The following is a 20,348-nucleotide window of genomic DNA, read 5'->3' on the forward strand; positions in this document are numbered from 1 at the left end:
ACTCTAGCTCGTGTCAAGTTGACATAAAACTAGCCATCACAGTGTACATGAGTACAAGTGCCCATGGAAGCCAGAAGAGGGATACCCAGTACCCTGGAACTAGAATTATGGGTAGCTGTGTGAGTACAGGTGCTGGGAACCAAACCTGGGTCCTCGGCAAAAGCAGTACATGCTCTTAACCAGTGAGCCATCTCTCTAGTACCCAAAATAAACTAAAACTTGACATAGTATTAAATTTAATATGATTTGGCTTCTCCATGTAACTATAACCAAAGCAAAAACTAGAAACTAGATGGTCTTTGTGTGTACACGGGTATGTGGGGGGGGGCAGAGGTTGACATCAGGTTTCTTCTTTGGTTGCTCTCCATCTTGTACTTTGAGTCAGGGTCTCTCATTCTGAACCAAGAACTCACTGACTTAGCTACTCAAACGCTACAGATGGCTCTGGGAATCCTTTGGCTACCTCCTAAGCACTGAATTACTGTCTCTCAGCACTCATGTGGGTGCATGGCAAGTGCTTTCCCTGCTAAGCCATCTATCCAAACCTCGAGACTGGCTTTGGTTTTTGGTTTTTGTTTGTTTTTTAGAGATAGGGTTTCTCTGTGTAGCTCTGGCTGTCCTGGAATTCTGTAGATCAGGCTGGCCTGGAACTCAAGAGATCCACCTTCTTCTGCCTCCTGAGTGCTGGGATTAAGGGCTGGGCCACCCCAATTCCACTAGACAGTCTCTTTATTACAGAATTTCAACTCACACAAAATCACTTTTTTTTTTTTTTTGGTTTTTCGAGAAATCACTTTTAACACTAAATGTTTTTAAGAGTATCACATATATTTGTAAGGTGAAGTTAGCAATTGCTTTGTCTTTTCAGTATTTTCAATCTATTGGGAAGAATTTTAAGGTTTAGAGTGTACATGGTGAATATGGTTTGTTTGTTGTTTTGTTTTGCTTCTTTGGTTCTTTTGTCCCATCATAATTAACTGCAGAGTAAAAAGTTAACTACCCCCCGCCCCCCGACAAGGTTTCACGTATCCCAGGCTGACACTAAACTTGCTTTAGACAAAGATGACTTTGACATTCCAATCCTCTGGCCTATCCTTCCTAAGTGCTAAGATGGCAGGCATGTGCTGAGGATTAAACCCAAGGGCTTGTGAGTGTTAGGCATGTATTCTGCCAACTGAGGGATATCCCTAGCCCCCAAAGTAACTCTTAAAATTCTACTTGTTGGAAATAAATTCACTTCATTAATGTAGTACAATATCAGTAATATGAGTTCTACTACACCATAATTTGTGATGAAAATAAAAGACTTACTATATTACTTACACAGCTAATTGGAATTACTATGCACACTTGGAAGAGAGAAGGCAGAGAGGGGAGACAATGGGAGGAGAAGGCAAGGGAGGGAGAAACTGCCTGAGATTTTTCTTTTTTTCTTCTTTTTTTTTTTTTTTTTTTTTGGTTTTTTTGAGACAGGGTTTCTCTGTGTAGCTTTGTGCCTTTCCTGGAACTCGCTTTGGAGACCAGGCTGGCCTCGAACTCACAGAGATCCGCCTGGCTCTGCCTCCCGAGTGCTGGGATTAAAGGCGTGGGACACCACCGCCCGGCTGAGATTTTTCAACAGTGGGGATTAAAGCTAGTCTCAGAGTTAAGTATTCTACCAGTAGATCAGACCAAGAGATTTTATGTAATTATACATTTTTGTGTATATGTATGTATGTGTTCATGTGTGCATGGGAGGTGAGAGTTATGTATACATGTGGGTATGCATATTGTATATGTGTGTGTGAAGGCCAGAGGCAGTTGTTGGATTTTTTTTTTTTTTTTCCGAATTACTTAACATCTTATTTTTTTCCAGACAGTCTCCCACTGAATCCTGAATTCACTGACTCAGCTGTACTGGCTGACCATCAGGACTCAGAGGTCCTTCTGCCTAAGCCTCCCCAGCACTGAGATTACAGGTGAGCAATCATGCCCAGCTTTTTTTTTTTTTTTTTTTTTTTTTTTTACTTGTAGCCACTGCTCGAACTCACAGATCCTCCTCTCTCCCGTGCTGGATTAGCGTGCGCACCTGCCTGCATGCCAGCTTTTACGTGGGTGTGTGATTGAACTCACTTATTTCCTGCTGCAAATTGTAATGGACGATGTCCCCAAAGGAGAGACCTGTCCTGCCCACACAGGGTTTTTACAAAGCTCTAAATAAGCATCACACTAGAAAGCCAGGACCTATCATATGAAAATCCAGATTTCACCATCCCTTGCAAGACCTAAGATCTGCAGCACTGGGCTCACAAACCTGTGTAGAAATAATAGGGTTGAGCTGAGACTCCGCCACCCACACAAGAAACACTTCAACTTACCAGTTCTTACCAGGCCTGTCAGAGCTGTAGCCAGGAATATCTATGAATGCAGCCTGACATAAAACTGTTAGCTTACTTAAAACACGATGAGATTATGGGGGTGGAGGGTGGGGTGGAGGGGAGGTAAACCAATCATATTGTTCTCCAGTGTGATTACAATGCCATATTACAATGTCAACAGGTTGGACCTACTTATGCCCATCTCCTTTACTGTTTTGGTATTAACAGTTTATAATCTACTTGTGATTCATGACTAAGTTTCATTTTCCCATACAGCAAATCACTTTCACTCCTACCTTCCCAGTCCTCCATACCAAGCCACCCTATCCCACCCTACCACACTGCTCTTTCAACATTTTTCAGAGTATGCCACCTCATTTCATGTGAATCCCTCCCTCTGTCTAGAATGTCTTTCTCTAGCTACCAATCTATTTAATGATGGATATACGTATCCATCATTTAAGAAAAGATAAGTCACTAATTTTTCTTACCTTCCCATACCACTATTACCAAGTAGAATGGATAACTCTTTCAAAACAATTTCTTTTTAAATTTTTTTTTTAGTTTTTAGATAATTTCATACAATGTGCTTTGATGGTATTTACCCCTCCTTCAGATTCTCCCAGATCCACTTCCCTTCTCTACTCACCCAACTTTGTGTTTTTTTCCCTTTTTTAATTGAAAACAATTTTCATACAATATCTGTGTTATTTTATTTATAACCCATCAAGTGCAATGTGTGCTGCCCAGATATTTTTGGATGTGTGTCTTCCATTTGAGCTCGGTTACTCACTGGTAAGGGACTGCACTCTCAAAGAAAAATGACTGACTCTTCTCCCAGGGGCTCTCGGTTGCCAAGAGCTCCTCAGGCCAGGGTGGACTCCGCGCTCACCTCCCACTCCCTGCTGGGATTTGCTGGGCTTTTGTCTGACTTGAGCCTGCACAGTTCTCGTACACACTGTCACAACTGTATGTTCGTAAGTGCAGCTGCCCTGCTCTGTCCTTATAGCTGTCCACCATTTCTGGTTCTTTCAAAACAATTCCTTGCATGTACCTGATTACCTGCCACCCTCCTGAAAAAGACCTCTGTCACCTGTTTATCCCAGGGCCTATTTAATGCTTGGTACTCAGCACATAAACAATGAATACTTGATATAACAATGAATGAATGAATAAATAAATGAATGAATGAATGACTGGTGTTCTCTGGGAAGGACAAATAAAATAAATTACATACTGAGTGACTCAGCCTTACTGAAAAAAGGAGATGAAGTATATAAAATATTCTCATCAGTACATAATTCATTTTTCCCTTTCTGCTTATAGAAATTAGTTTTCAATAGCAATATAAAACATGTTCAGTTTAGACATTAATATCAAATATCAAACATGTTTAAAATGTAATTAGAAGTACAAAATAGCTTATTTACCTAATATACTTTCCCCCTTAATTTAAATGTTGGCATTGTCTAGCATACCCAGATGTTTATATCATTACAAATGACTTTTAACCATTTATGGCAATTCAGAAAATTGCATCTGGTACTTCTTACATGTTTCCTCTAAAACCGCCACTTCTGCCAAAAACATCTATAAAGAACTCACTCAAAAGACTTGGGTAACAAAGCGTCTGGGAATGTATTTGGCTTAAGTTCAACAGGACATTATATGTTTTCTTGTATAAATCATGTCTTGGAAAATGGAATGTCTTTATTTAAAATAAAAACTCAGGCACATTCAGCATCATAAAGGTAGTTCCATGTGAAACATTTCAAGCCCCTCTGTCTCTGTGACTTTAAAACATGTTTTCATGCTTCATATATTACAGTACCTTTTACTGGACTCTTTTTTTTTTTTTTTTTTTTTTTTTTTTTTTTTTTTGAGACAGACTTTCTCTGTGTAGTTTGGGTGTCCATCCTGGATCTCGCTCTGTAGACTAGGCTGGCCTCGAACTCAGAGATCCGCCTGGTTCTGCCTCCCGAGTGCTGGGATTAAAGGCATGTGCCACCATCACCCGGCTACTGAACTCGTTTTATATATACTTTTAGACTTTCTTTTTAAAAAATATTCTAAGGAAAAGTTTCCATTTTCAATTCATACAAGACATTTTAAAAAGTAGTCACTATTTTAAAAAATTAGTTACAAAAGCTTTTAAGATAGAAGTATAGAGCTTGGGATGCAGCTGACTTTCCTAGCATGCAAAAGACAGTGGGTTCCATTCCCAGCACATAAAGACATAGGCATAAACTGGCCGGTAGAGCAAAAGATGTTCCTCGTGCTAGAATTAAATTTCTATTACTTACGAAAACTTACTTTTCTTTGTATACCACAAAACTCAGTGCTTTTTAGTATTAATTACAAAATCAAACACTATCTTATACTTTCCATTTCTACTTATCATTTTCATTTAAAGAAATTTATCTTAAGAGCAATTAGGGAAATGGAGAAAGGAAAACACATACCTACATACATGACAGTGTATGTGTCTTTAGTGGCTCAGCTGTACTAGGTTTACACAGATGTATTTTCTCATCAATAACAAGTCCATAGACACTCTCAACTCTGATGAACTAAGAATAACGACATCCTACTCAACTCATAGACTGGTGAACTGACTGTACACAAAGTCCAGGACGGCATGTGCAAAAAGAGTCGTTTTGAACTATGGATGAAATATTGAAAGAACAATCTCCGAAAGGAAGGACAGCAGTAACCCCTCTACCAGTCAACACTGCCTAGTAAAATACAGCACCTGCAGGATCTTAGGGTTTCTCTTGTTGGGAGGATGAGTTAGTTAACTAGTCCTTATGGTTTAAATAGTTTTCACACTTGTTAGGTAAAATCCTACTAGGGGCTTAACACTTTCTTCAAGTCTCTGTCCCTTAACAAGAGGAACTAAACATGCCACTTAAGGCCACTGCTGTGTACAACTGTCTTAAATTACCAGCTTATGAAGTTCGTCATGTGCCGTTTCTTCAGCTCCTTGAAAAGGGGCCTATCTAGTGTTCTACACAGCAGCCATGGTGAAGCCAAGCAGCTGGTCTTTATTAGGTGCTTACTGACTAGTAAAGCCCCAGGCATCTGTCTTTATGTTTCTCATACAGGGCCCATAAATGCCTCCAGTTCATAACCACGGTTACACGTAGCTGACATTAACAATTACATATTCTAAGAGGAACTGATGTCATCCATGCTGTACTGCTTTAATACCAGGGTCATATGTAACCACTCTTTCCTTATGTTTAAACAGACGGAATCATATCTTGGTAGTAATGATACAATCAACCATTCTGAATAAAATACCACTTCTTAAAGTAAATTTCCTAATATTGTCTAAATGTTGAAACAGCAGATGAACTAATCATTAGTCTACAGAGGCTTAGAAATAAAACAATACTTTGCCTTTACAATTCAAGTCTGTGTATTTTCTTTCAACAAAAACCCAATCTGTCTTTTTCAAAATTGTTTCTCCTGGCAAAAAACTTTTGCTGTCTGGCCAACTTTTGTGTTAAAAATAAAGTACAGTATTACAACATCAATCAACATGTAAAGTACTTAATGACTTATAAAAATATATAGGGATGCTTTTTGAAATAAGTAAGCCAATCAAGAATTTATTTATATTATCAAATCGTGAATACAGCATTGAGAAAATAAAAGCGCATTTGTGTTTAGAGATATAAACATGGCACTAAGCGCTTAGGTAATGTAAGAAAACACTATTAGGGGAAGCTATAAAAGGCAGGAATAATTTAAAGACATAACAACCAACCATCTTGGTGTTCTCCTTCCTGTCTGTGCCATACTAGCTCCCTTGGCCTTTTCAAATAGTGGTTGTATAAGCCGAAGTAAGCAGAGCTTTCTCTCCAGTACTGACTCCCTAGAATGAGCCCAAAGTTCCTACTTAGTAATAGTGAGTATTAATTATGTTTTACACAAATAGGAACCCAGACTACCTGCCCTACCAGCTACAATGAAAAACTTCTACTCCTAGAAGTTTAAATAGGTGCCTGAGCAAATACCAAATACCACAGTTCAGTTACAGACTCTGTTATCTGACCATGGTCTACTGGAATGACTCCGGTGAATGACTAAATGGCGATGTGGCCATAGACATCAGGGCACACGGCATCAAGCTGTCACAACCCAGTGATGTAGTTCAAAACTCACCTTTCCCTCCACTGATTTAGCTCAGCACTAAGATAGGACATCTGTGGCTAACTCTTGGGTGCTCAGTGTTCATTATGGTTCACCAAGTCTTCCAACTAATGTAGCTGCACTAGCTTTCTATCTAACTAGACTATTTTCCCAATACACAGTTCTCATTAAAGAAGCCATTTCAACAATGAGTCAGTACATAGGACAACACTGTATCTCCAAGGGAGCCACAGAGAACAAAAGACAAGTTAGACATTTTATAAACACCCACTTCCCTGACAGGAATACAGAACATGGAAAGATCAAAGCTTTGGTACAAATAAAGAGGTGTGCAAGGAAAGCTCAGTTTCTATAATCTACAAAAGGGAACTGATACTATACATTTAGTTGTTTATGAATGGCAAATGAGTAAGGAAAAAACTAAGCGTTATAGTCTAAGTTAGGTCAACTGTCCATAACAGATACTCACTAGGTATTGTTTCCTTGCTGCCTATTTCCAGGCCTACCTGAGATTGAGAGCTCCTATGCTGATCAGTTCTTATGAAACAAAATCTCAGAACAAAGTCTCAGAGTGAAGATATCCCAATGATGTCAACTCCCTTGCACATATTACTATTTTGCTGCATCTACTTGGGGTCTCCTGGGGGATCCAAGTTAATGGGGTTGTATCTGTGGGCCAGTGGTTCTTGTGGGCTTATTTCCTAAATATTCATGTCACCGTTTCTGAACACATCATCTCTGCTGTTCCATCTACTCCTGTTTGTGTTTTCTGACTTCTATCTTGTGACACGTGGTATATATTTCTTAACTGCTGTGAGAACAGAAACATCTACAGCCAATGCATTCCTAGGTTCCATTATGACCTCCCCAATCACTTCAAATCATTACTAATTAAACAGAGCCCCAGAGGAACTTCAAGTCCCTGGCTACCCCTAATCGAGAGATTAAATTTAATGATATGCTATCACTGTTGGCTGTTAGGCTTAGCATAGCACTGTGAACTACCATATCATGTGAAGTTCAATGATAATCCTAAATACAAGGGATCAGCTTTAGAGAACTGGCCAACCATGAGATACTTTACAAGCACCAAACCCAAATACTCTGAGTGCCTGGTGTAAAACCCACCCACAAGCATAAAAATCTAGTGAGTTATACTCAGCCATTCACTTCACAAAAAGTGACCCAGTATTTGAGCATATGCCCTCTCAGATGGCTTCAGGTGTATCAGGGAGAAGACAAAAATAAAAAATTGGATCAGTCAAATCAGTCTCCTTGATCAACAGGGCAACAACCAAAAAGCAGTCACAGCTCGGCAACCAGGAGAACTAACTGGACAGCCATGGCTATCCTAGTGACTCTGGTTTCATTAGATACAGACTCAGATAGACACAAATTGCACATGGCAATGGGGAGTGGAAGCCACATCCACCAGCCTTACTCAGCTATGCCAACGTATGGCAGAAGACTACACTTGATTCAACATAAGCACTGTTAGAGAGAAAACAAAGACAAAAGACCTACTTTGCTTTTTAAGTTCTTCAATTTGTTCTTCTTTTAGATCCAACTGTTCTGTAAGTCTTGAGGCCGAATCCAATGCAGCATTTGCTTCATCCAAACGTTCCTGGGAGGTAGGGGGAGGAAGGAAGAGGAGGTTATTAAAAAGCAGTATGCAAAACTACAGGGCTGGACGACACTTGAGAATCAATCAACAGCTCAGCTGGTGGTGAAGCTGTACCTCTGTGACCACTGGCAAGTCTGTGCAACCTACTGACCTCATATTCTTTCACTATGCATCACTGCCCTTTTAGAGAGACCAAGTATAGGTGCTACTAAAAGATAACATAACAAAAACATTTTAAAGTAACAATAACAAGATAAAAAATTAAAAAATATATAAAAAGTCAAAAAATATAGCAATAAATGTTTTTGTTCTTTTCAATTTTTGTAAGCTAACATATCTAAAGGGATGCTTCATTATAACTATTATTGCACATCTTTGTTCTGTTTATACAACAGTTGGATCTGCTCTTATATGAAAACCTCATTGTGCACACTGCTTACATATTTCTCATTGTCTTGCCATCAGTTTGTGTGAGTACCTTGGGCGGCAGATAGGAACCCTTTGTTCTCTGGGCAATGAAAATGAAGTCACTCATTGGTCTACTAATAGCTTTTTAAACCCTTTTTAGTGGACAACAAAGAGGTTCTTCTTTACTCTTATAGTTTTTTGAGTTTAGTCTGGATTAAGATCCTCTTTACTTCTAGATTGTACACACAGTTTAGAATTTATTGTAAAATAGTTTGTCCTCCTGATTTAAATTTTAATATAGCATTTCTCATTGAATCTACTTTTTTTTTTGACAATTCCTAGCCTACTAAATGTCAGAAGAGCCACCCAGTCACTATACCACCAAAAGCATTCTCATATATAGATGTGGTGGCATAGGCCTGACTACTAGTGAGGCCTGTACTTCCTACATTCTAGAGGCAGGAAGGTTCTGCCAACTTAATTTTGGAGCCCAACTTAATTTTTTCTGTATGGATAGTTTGCCAATAGCATTTATTTACTTACTTATTTATTTATTCATTTATTTATTTATTTATTGTGTGTGTGTGTGTGTGTGTGTGTGTGTGTGTTTACTTTGAGAAAGGGTCTTTCTATGTGGCATTTACTTACTTACTTACTTACTTATTTATTTATTTTTATTTATTTATTTATTTATTTATTTATTTATTTATTGTGTGTGTGTTTACTTTGATAAAGGGTCTTTCTATGTAGTCCTGCTTGGCCTGGAACTCCCTATGTAGCCCAAACTGGCCTTGAACTGTACCTGCCTTTTGAGTGCTGCGATTAAAGCCCTGCCCAGCCAATATCATTTTTAGAAAATCTTTTTTCTCACTAAATTAAAAATAATTCAAACTGGGTTCTTTCTGTCTCTGGCCACCATAGAGAGAGGAGCTGCTGCCATGTCCACACATCTGCAATGGGCAGTCCTGCAGAACTGCTCCAGATTCCTGACCACGAGAAATAAGCAGATGTAGAGTACCAAGTTCAGTAATCTGAAGTCCTACAACTCTTTCTGCTACAACAGGCTGGTTTACCCCAAGACAAAGGGGTTGTGTAGTCATGTCAGGAAAAACCAGCCACTTTCTATGTGAGGACTACCATTAAGAATGCATGTGCCGGGCAGTGGTGGTGCAAGCCTTTAATCCCAGCACTCGGGAGGCAGAGGCAGGCGGATCTCTGTGAGTTCGAGGCCAGCCTGGGCTACCAAAGTGAGTTCCAGGAAAGGCACAAAGCTACACAGAGAAACCCTGTCTCGAAAAACAAAAAAAAAAAAAAAAAGAATGCATGGATAGCCTCAGCTGCATCAGTCATGTGATCTGCAAGAACAGTACTGTCCTGATGTAGGCATGGTGGCCATTCACAGAGCCAGTGGCATCCTCTGAAGCCAGAAGCCTGTGGTGGTGAAGAGGAAGCCAACCCATACTACCAAGAGCTCCTGATCTCTACAACCCAGAAGCAATAAAGAGTCCACTGACTTTTTCAACTGCTACCAAAAAAAAAAAAAAAAAAAAAAAAAAAAAAGAGCGTTCAAATCCATTTCATTTTAAATTCTCAAATATATTCTGGGCTCCACTTCTGGATTATTCTTTTGTCCCGCTGATCTAGACCATATTGTATTGGCTCTATTTTGATTTAATCCTTCCTCGATGCTTTTCTTGGTTCTAATTTTCTTGGTTATCCTTAAGAATTTACTCATGTAAATTCCAGGCCACATTTTGGTCTGAGTCTTGTCTGGTGTGTTACTAGGATAGATTACAGTCCCTAGTTATTCATCAGTTACCATGAGGGGCATTCTGCAAGCGTGCTCCAAGCCCTTAAGGAAAGCTCATCCTCCAGAGTAACCTGGAATGCCCTGGTTGGGCCAATCGGAAATTCTTAAAGACAGAGAGACTGGGCTTCCCCCAAAATGACAAATCCCTTTGATGGACAGCAGCTTCTTCCTGTGCTCACAGAACTCCCTCCAGCTGTGACTGCCCTAACTGCCTGAGGACAAAAGCTCTGTCCTGTGCCTGTGAGTTCCAGCCAGGCCTTTGATGTGGTCTTCCCATCTTGACTGCCAGCCCTCTAAACTCCAAACTTGCTTAGCCAGCTCCAACAACCATGTAGCAATTCCCTGTAATCAAGTACATATGTGTTCACATATTATACACATAAATATATGGACACACACATTCCTTACAGATTCTAGTTTGTAGGAGTTGAACTCTGATAGGGGGTCTGAAGTGAAAAATTTAAATAGAAATGTATTATTCCAAATCTATAAATCTAAATTTGATATAAGGAAAATTTAAATAATTTTTAAAAATCTAAACATTAAAACAAACAAAAAAAACTAAAACACAACATGATAGTGTTTGTGTGTATGAAGTAGGGTTTGTGGTTATGTGGCTTTGTTGTGCTGGAAATGGAATCCAGGGTGTCACAGGCGCTACACAAGCACCCCTACCCCTGCGCCCCAACTCCAGCCCTCTTACAAAGTCAATAAAGAAGAACAAGCCTCTTTGCACAATAGCATTTATATTTTGTTATTTTGCCATTTGTTTGGATTTTATTTCACTTGTTCGCCTTTTATCTTTATTAATTTGCAGCCCCAGTTGCAGGCCAGCAGGCAAGACTCCTCCCTCCACCACCACTGGACCCTGAAATCTACAAGTCCCACTCCATCCCCCAAACAAACCCAATCTTCTGAGACCGCAGCAGCTGGAAATGGAAAATCTGAGTCAACGAGCAGGAACTACAGATGCAAGCATAACCAACAGAATGCAAGAGATGGAAGAGAGAATCTCTGGTGTTGAAGATACGATAGAGGAAATAGATTTGTCAGTCAAAGAAAACATTAAAGCCAACAAAGTCATAACACAAAATGTCCAGGAAATCTGGGACACCATGAAAAGACCAAACTTAAGAATAATAGGGTTAGAAGAATGAGAAGAATGCCAGCTAAAAGGAAATATATTCAACAAAATCATAGAAGAATACTTTCCCAACCTACAGAAGGAAATGCCCATGAAGATACAAGAAGCTTTATAGAACACCAAATAGATTGGATTCCCCCAAAAAATAAGTCCCTTCACCACATAATAATCAAACCACGAAACATACAGAATAGAGAAAGAACATTAAGAGCTGCAAAGGAAAAAGGTCAAGTAATATATAAAGGCAGACCCATCAAATAACATCCAACTTTTCAACAGAGACTCTGAAAGCCAGAAGGTCCTAGACAGATGTTATGCAGACACTAAGAGACAACAGATGCCAGTCCAGACTATTATACCTAGCAAAACTCTCAATCGCCATAGATGGAGTAAACAAGATATTCCACAACAAAACCAGATTTAAACAGTACCTATCCACAAATCCAGCCCTAAAGAAAGCACTAGAAGAAAAATCCAACCTAAGGAAGTCAGATATACACACACGAAAATACAGGCAATAGATAATCCCACACCAACAAATCCCAAAGAAGGGAAACACACACACACAACCACCAAAAAAAATAACAGGAATTAACAATCACTGGTCATTAATATCCCTCAATGTCAATGGGCTCAATTCACCTATAAAAGACACGGGCTAACAGAATGGATACGAAAACAGGATCCATTCTTCTGCTGCATACAAGAAACACATCTCAACTTCAAAGACAAACACTACCTCAGAGTAAAAGGTTGGGAAAAGACATTACAATCAAATGGACTTAAGCAAGCTGGTGTAGCTATCCTAATACCTAACAAACTAGATTTCAAACTAAAATTAATCAAAAGAGATTGAGAAGGACATTATATATTCATCTCAGAAAAAATGCATCAAGATGAAGTCTCACTTCTGAACATTTATGCCCCAAATACAAGGGCAAATACATATGTAAAAAGGACATTACTAAAGCTTAAATGACACATAAAACCCCATACATTAACAGTGGGAGATTTCAACACCCTACATTCACCAATGGACAGGTCTGCCAGACAGAAACTTAACAGAGAAATAGAGAACTAACAGATGTTATGACTCAAATGGACTTAATAGACATCTACAGAACAGTCTACACAAACACAAAAGAATATACCTTCTTCTCAGCAACCCAAGGAATCTTCTCTAAAATTGAACACATAGTCGGTCACAAACCAAATCTCAACAGATAAAAAAAAAAAATTGGAATAACCTCCTGTATTCTATCAGACCACCATGGTTTAAAGTTAGAATTCAACAACAACACAAATTACAGATAGTCTACAAACTCATGGAAACTGAATAACACTCAACTGAATCACCACTGGGTCAAGGAAGAAATAAAGAAAGAAATTAAAGACTTCCTAGAATTCAATGAAAATGAATGTACTACATACCCAAACTTATGGGACACTATGAAAGCAATACTAAGAGGAAAGTTCATAGTTCTAAATAGCTGCATAAAGAAGTTGGAAAAATCTCACACTAGCAACTAAACAGCATACCTGAAAGCTCTAGAACAACAATAAAAAAAAAAAAATCAAACTTACCCAAGGGTAGTAGATGCCAAGAAATAATCAAATTGAGTGCTGAAATTAATAAAGTAGAAACAAAGAGAACAATACAAAGAATCAATGAAACAAAGAGTTAGTTCTTTGAGAAAATCAACGAGATAGACAAACCTTTATCCAAACTAACCAAAAGGCAAAGAGAGAATATCCATATTTAAAAAATCAGAAATGAAAAGGAAGACATAACAACAGACATCGAAGAAATCCAGAGACTCATCAGGTCATACTAAAAACACCTATACTCCACAAAATTGGAAAATCTAAAAGAAATGGACAAGTTTCTGGATAGGTACCACATACTCAAATTAAGTCAAGACCAGATAAAATCTAAATAGACCTATAACCCCTATGGAAATAGAAGCAGTCATTGAAAGTCTCTCAATCAAAAAAAGCCCAGGGTCAGATGGTTTCAGCGCAGAATTCTACCAGAATTTCAAAGAAGATACCAATACTCTTCAAATTGTTGTACACAATAGAAACAGAAGGAACATTGCCAAACTTGTTTTATGAGGCTACAGTTACCCTGATACTCAAACCACACAAAGATGCAGCAAAGAAAGAAAATTATAGATCAATCTCCCTCATGAACACTGATGCAAAAACACTCAATAAAATACTGGCAAACTGAATCAAAGAACACATAAAAAAAAAATAAATAAAAATCAACCACTATGATCAAATAGGCTTCATCCCAGAGATGCAGGTATGGTACAACATATGAAAAATCTGTCAATGTAATCCATCATATAAACAAACTGAAAGAAAAAAAAACCACATGATCTTCTCACTAGATGCCAAAAAAACCTTTGACAAAATCCAACACCCTTTCATGATAAAGATCTTGGAGAGATCAGGAATATAAGGAACATGCCTAAACATAATAAAGGCAATTTACAGCAAGCCCACAGCCAACATCAAATTAAATGGAGAGAAACTCAAAATGATTCCACTAAAATCAGGAACAAGACAAGGCTGTCCACTCTCCCCATATCTATTCAATATAGTACTCAAAGTTCTAGCTAGAGTAATAAGACAACAAAAGGAGATCAAGGGGATACAAATTGGAAAGGAAAAAGTAAAAATTTCACTATTAGCAGATGATATGATAGTATACATATGTGACCCTGAAAATTCTGCCAGGGAACTCCTACAATTGATAAACACCTTCAGTAATGTGGTAGGATATAAGCTTAACTAAAAAAAATCAGTAGCCCTCCTATATACAAAAGATAAACTGGCCGAAAAAGAAACAGAGAAACATTACCCTTCATAATAGCCACAAATAATATGAAATACCTTGGGGTAACTCTAACCAAGTAAGTGAAAGACCTGTATGACAAGAACTTTAAGTCCTTGAAGAAAGAAATTGAAGAAGATATCAGAAAATGGAAAGATCTCCCATGCTCATGGATAGGTAGAACCAACATAATAAAAATGGCAATCTTACCAAAAGCAATCTACAGATTCAACTCAATCCCCATCGAAATCTCAACACAATTCTTTACAGACCTCGAAAGAACAATACTCAACTTTGTATGGAAAAACAAAAAAAAACCCAGGATAGCCAAAGCAATCCTTTACAATAAAGGAACTTCTGGAGGCATTACCATCCCTGACTTCAAGCTCTACTATAGAGCTATAATAATAAAAACAGCTTGGTATTGGCATAAAAACAGACACGTTGATTAATGGAATCAAATCGAAGACCCTCACATTAATCCACACACCTACAAACACCTGATTTTTGACAAAGAAGCCAAAGTTATACAATGGTAAAAAGAAAGCATCTTCAACAATGGTGGTGGCATAACTGGTTGGGGGCATGCGGAAGACTGCAAAGAGATCCATATCTATCGCCATGCACAAAACTCAAATTCAAGTGGATCAAAGACCTCAACATAAATTCAACCACACTGAACCTGACAGAAGAGAAAGTAGGAAGCAGCCTAGAATGCATTGGCACAGGAGACCACTTCCTAAATAAAACACCAGTCGCACAGACACTGAGAGCAACAATTAATAAATGGGACCTCCTGAAACTCAGAAGCTTCTGTAAGGCAAAGGACAGGGTAAGAAAAACAAAACGACAGCCTACAGAATTGGAAAAGATCTTCATCAACCCCTCATCTGACAGAGGGCTGATCTCCCAAATCTATAAAGAATTCAAGAAACTAGACATCAAAATACCAAACAATCCAATTAAAAAATGGGCTACATAGCTAAACAGAGAATTCTCAACAGAAGAATCTCAAATGGCCGAAAGATATTTAAAGAATTTCTCAACATCCTTAGTCATCAGGGAAATGCAAATCAAAATGACTCTGAGATATCATCTTACACCTGTCAGATGGCTAAGATCAAAAACACGGATGACAGCTTATGTTGGAGAGGATGTGGAGCAAAGGGAACACCCTTCTACTGTTGGTGGGAGTGCAAACTTGTACAGCCACTTTGGAAATCAGTATTGCAACTTCTCAGAAAATTGGGAATCAATCTACCTCAAGACCCAAGGATACCACTCTTGGGCATATACCCAAGGCATACTCAATCATACCACAAGGACACTTGCTCAACTATGTTCATAGCAGCATTATTCATAATAGCCAGAACCTGGAAACCACCTAGATGCCCCTCAACCAAAGAATGGATAAAGAAAATGTAGTACATATACACAATGGAGCACTACTCAGCAGTTAAAAAAAAAAAAAAGACATCATGAAATTTGCAGGCAAATGGATGGAACTAAAAAAATATCATCCTGAATGAGGTAACCCAGACTCAGAAGGACAAACATGGTATGTACTCACTCATAAATAGATACTAGATGTAAAGTTAAGAATAACCAGACTGCAACCCACAGCTCCAAAGAAGCTAGGAAACAAGGAAGACCCTAAGAGGGACATGGATCGCCTAGGGAAGGGGGAAACAGGTGAGCTCTCCATGAGTAAACTGGGGATGAGGGGGGACAACAGAGGGTAGGGGATGGGGGATGAGAACATGAAGGAACAGGATGGTCGTGCTGGGGGAAAGACAGAGAGGGAGAGCAATGAAAGAGATATCTTGAAAGAGGAAGACATTATGGAGTTAGGGAGAAACCTGGTGTTAGGGAAATTCCCAGGAATCCACAAGGACAACCCCAGCTTAAATTACTAACAATAGTGGAGAGGGTGCCTGAACTGGACAACCCTGGTAATCAGATTGGTGAACACCCTAACTGTCATCATAGAGCCTTTATCCAGTAACTGATGAAAGAGATGGAGAGATACATAGCCAAGCACCAGGCTGAGCTCCAGAAGTCCAATCAAAGAGAGGGAAGAGGGATTATATTGGGGGAGGGGGAGAGGATCATGATGGGGAAATCTACAGAGACAACTGAACCAAGCTCATAGGAACTCACGAACTTTAGACCAATTGCCATGGAACCTGCATGGGACTGGACTAGGCTCTCTGAGACAATTGTGTAACGTGGTTTGTTTGAGGGGGCCCTGGCAGTGGGATCAGGACACATCCCCGGTGCATGAGTTGGCTTTCTGGAGCCCATTACTTATGGTTGGACACCTTGCTCAGCCTTGATGCAGGGGGGAAGGGCTTGGTCCTGACTCAGTTGAATGTACCAGGCTCTGCTGACTCCCCATGGGAGCCCTTACCCTTTTGGAGGAGGGGGTGGAGGGGATAAAGGGCGGGAGGGAGGGGGAAGGTTGGGAAAGAGCAGGAGGAGGGATGAGAGGGGGATCTGTGGTTGGTATGTAAAATTAATAAAAAAAATTCTTAAAAAAAAAAAAAAAAAAAAAAAAAAGGTCCTTCCCGGTAAACAGGAAAACAAGGTGAACATCAGTTTCCATAGGAAACAAGTGGAAGGAGGATTGTGGGAGAATTGTAAAGGCAGCATTCCAATTGTGGTGGGTAAGAGAATGTGGGCATTTGCTAAATTGCTATCCTTCTATTGTGTACATATTTTATATATAATATTATACACATTAAACATTTTACAGCCACTTAGTATTTAATATAAAATTTAAAATTTTCTTAGAATATCAATAGTCCTAAATAAGCACTGTCATTAACTCCAAGTAAGGGGATTTGATTAGTTTCAGCAACTATTGTCAGAATCCACCTATGACTGAGGAAATTGTCTCTAAAACTCAAAGCAAGTCACTTTGGTGTCATATCTCTGCAGTGCGGTTGACTTCACCCATACCTTCCATGACTTTTATATATAAAATGGAAAATTTGCAAGAGGCTTTAAAAGAAAAGACTGAGCATGGCGACTCACACCTGCAATCCGGCATCTGGAAGGCTGAGAGCTCAAGTGCAGCCTGGGCCTCAAAGTGAGACCCTGACTCAAAATACAAAAACAAAACAAAGCAAACTCCCTCAGATTACTAAAATCAGTAAGAAGAGAGGGGACCCTTGCAGTTCTAAAAGATTAAAAAAGATAATATATGCAATTTTAATACATATCAAATACAACATACAAAACATTTTGTTTAAAAGAGAAAAATTCAACTGAATCCTGCAGATTAATTTGTTTTCATTTTGCATAGTCCCTAAGATACTGAGGTGTGCTAATGCATTTCAAGTTCCTTTATCTCACATTCACTGTGACTGCTCTCAATTTTGTCACCTGGGAGATTCCGAACCTGACAATTCATTGCTATACCCAGTAGGAGGCTGGAAACTATCACTCAAACAGTAAACAGTAGATGAATGGTTTCTGAGACTATTTCCAAGACACAGATCTGAAAAGAAAGCATTTTGCCTACCTGCAACGATAACACTTTTCCTTCCAGAGTCTCTGCTTTTTTCTTCCATTCAGCTAAGAGCTGGTTTTGCTTTTCTAATTCAGCAGAATACATAGCTTTTTCCTCTAAGGACAAAGGAAAGTTATAGTAATATTTTGCAATAAAGCTGGAATTTGGCATCACTTGGACTTTTAATAATTAAAAACAAAACATTTAAACACCTCAAAGGGAAGTACAAATGTTGCAGAGAACATATAAAGTACACTAACACCAGGGGCCCGTGTGCCTTGCAGACTCTTCTTGTCTGTGCAATAAGTCCATTCTGTTCCCTCTTTAGCAACACTCTACAGCCTCCTTGCCACACTCCTTCGTTCTCAGAGTCAGTCTGGCAATTACATTAAAAACTTTACTTTTTGGTCCCACTCTGTAGTCCCAGCTGATATGTAACTCAGAGATCAGCCTGCCTTTGCCTCCTCAGTGCTAGGATTGAAGGTGTGAACCACCACACCTGGGAATCGTATATTAAAGACCTCAACTAAGTGCACAGCCCTAAAGGGTCACACGGGAAACCTCACCCGGCCTGGACACGGACAGGATTGATAATCTGTCAATCTTGTCCGTGTCCGGACCGGGTGAGTACAAATATAAAGATTTTCTTAGGCACCAAGATATCCTCTAACCCTCCAATAAACTAATGGTTAACCCAATTAATAATTATATGTACTGAGTCAACAAATTTTTTGATAGGTCAGTGATCTAAAGTGGGTAAACCTATTCAAAGTAGGGCAAACGTGAAAAAGGAAACTTTGTTCTTAGTTGCCAGGCGGTGGTGGTGCACTCCTTTATTCCCAGCACTCAGGAGGCAGAGCCAGGCGGATCTCTGGGAGTTCGAGGCCAGCCTGGTCTACAGAGCGAGATCCAGGACAGGCACCAAGAAACCCTGTCTTGAAAAACCAACAAACAAAAAAAATTGTTCTTAGCATAAATAAAAATGTTCTGGTCTCTCTTAATGTGTCTCTAAAATGTATTCCACTTAGAGTAGAAATGTAGACATCTCAAAACACAAATGAACAGCTAAGAACAAGCTAATATTTCAAAGATCAGCAATTACAATGATTAACACTTAAAAGGGGCTTCAAACTCTAGAATCTCAAACCTAATCATTCTGTGTGTCATTCTCCTCTTGTATGAGCTTCTTTTACATTTTCTCTCTCTCTCTTCTCTTTTTTTAAAGTTTGTGAGATTTTTGAGACAAGGTCTTCTCTATGTAGTTCTGGCTGTCCTGGAACTCATTACGTAGATCAGGCTTATCTCAAACTCACAGAGACCTGCCTGCCTTTGTCACCCTAGTTCAGTATTAAAGTGTGTGCCACCATGCCCAGTCCCTTAATAAATATTTATTTATTTACTTTGTGTGTATGTCTGAGTGTACTCGGGCCACAGTGTGCATGTGGAGGTCAGAGGAGAATTTGCAAGAATGAGTTCTCTCCTTCCAGCATGTGGGTCCTGGGGAATCAAACTCTGGTCATCATGCTTAGCAGCAAGCACCTAGTCACCGAGTCTTCTCACCAGCGATGTGAGAAGCCCTCCTTTATCACTTGATTCTCCTTCTTCATTTTCTTTACCTTTCTAACTCAACTTCTGGCTCAGCAGTTAAGTGCACTGTCTGCTTTCCCAGAGGACACAGGTTCAATTCCCACCACCCACATAATAGCTCACAACTGTCTGTAACTCCAATACCCTCACACAGACAAATGTCCAGGCAAAATACCAACACACATAAAATAAATAAATAAAATAGTTTAAAAAAAAAAAAGCCAGATGGCGGTGGTGCATGCATTTAATCCCAGCATTCAGGAGGCAGAGGCAGGCAGATCTCTCTGAGTTAGAGGCCAGCCTGGTCTACTGAGTGAGTTCCAGGACAGCCAGAGCTACACAGAGAAACACTGTCTCAAAAAACCAAAAACCAAAAGCAAAAAAATAAAAAATAAAAAAACCACAAAAGAGTTATACTCCACATTCATCTTAATTAGTTATATACTAAAACTTTAAAAAAAATCACAATAATTTTAATCATAAAAGGAGTGTGAATTTACTTGTTGGTGGAGACTTACCTTTCTCTTAACAAGTCAGTAACCATTTAGGGATTTCCTATACCTACCTTCATATTCAAATAAGGCAAAATTACCATAACTACAATTTTTCTTCACTAAGACATCAGCCAGGTAAATAACGTACCTTGTTGGAAATGTTCGAGAACCATCTGCAGGTTGGATAGTGACAGAGCATACTGCTTTACTTGTTCCTGAGAGACAGAAAGTTGCAGGGCAGTCTCATCCCTCTGCTTGGAGATCACATTCAATTGTTCTTGCAAAGATTCTACTTGCACACTGGCTTGATGACTTCAAATAAAAGAATAAAGGCAAACTGCTTCATCTACTTAAGTAATTTAACAAAAAATGCTTTCCCTACATTTTAATATATTAAATTCCGGTTATAT

At 39.0% G+C, this 20,348-nt stretch overlaps 1 protein-coding gene across 4 annotated transcripts in view; it reads right to left on the reverse strand.

The window, feature by feature from the left end:
* The window catches only part of Trip11 (thyroid hormone receptor interactor 11), a 78,643-nt gene that overhangs the window by 15,521 nt on the left and 42,774 nt on the right, over positions 1–20,348 (reverse strand). For all 4 annotated transcript variants that reach the window (XM_028888299.2, XM_028888301.2, XM_028888300.2 and 1 more), the window contains exons 14-16: positions 20,087–20,250; positions 17,870–17,973; positions 8,040–8,139 (exon numbers count right to left, since the gene is read on the reverse strand). In XM_028888299.2, the coding sequence (XP_028744132.1) occupies positions 8,040–8,139; positions 17,870–17,973; positions 20,087–20,250 (368 nt within the window). The remainder of the gene's footprint in view (positions 1–8,039; positions 8,140–17,869; positions 17,974–20,086; positions 20,251–20,348) is intronic.

This window comes from Peromyscus leucopus, chromosome 14 (genome assembly GCF_004664715.2).
Source record: "Peromyscus leucopus breed LL Stock chromosome 14, UCI_PerLeu_2.1, whole genome shotgun sequence".
Lineage (NCBI taxonomy): Eukaryota > Metazoa > Chordata > Mammalia > Rodentia > Cricetidae > Peromyscus > Peromyscus leucopus.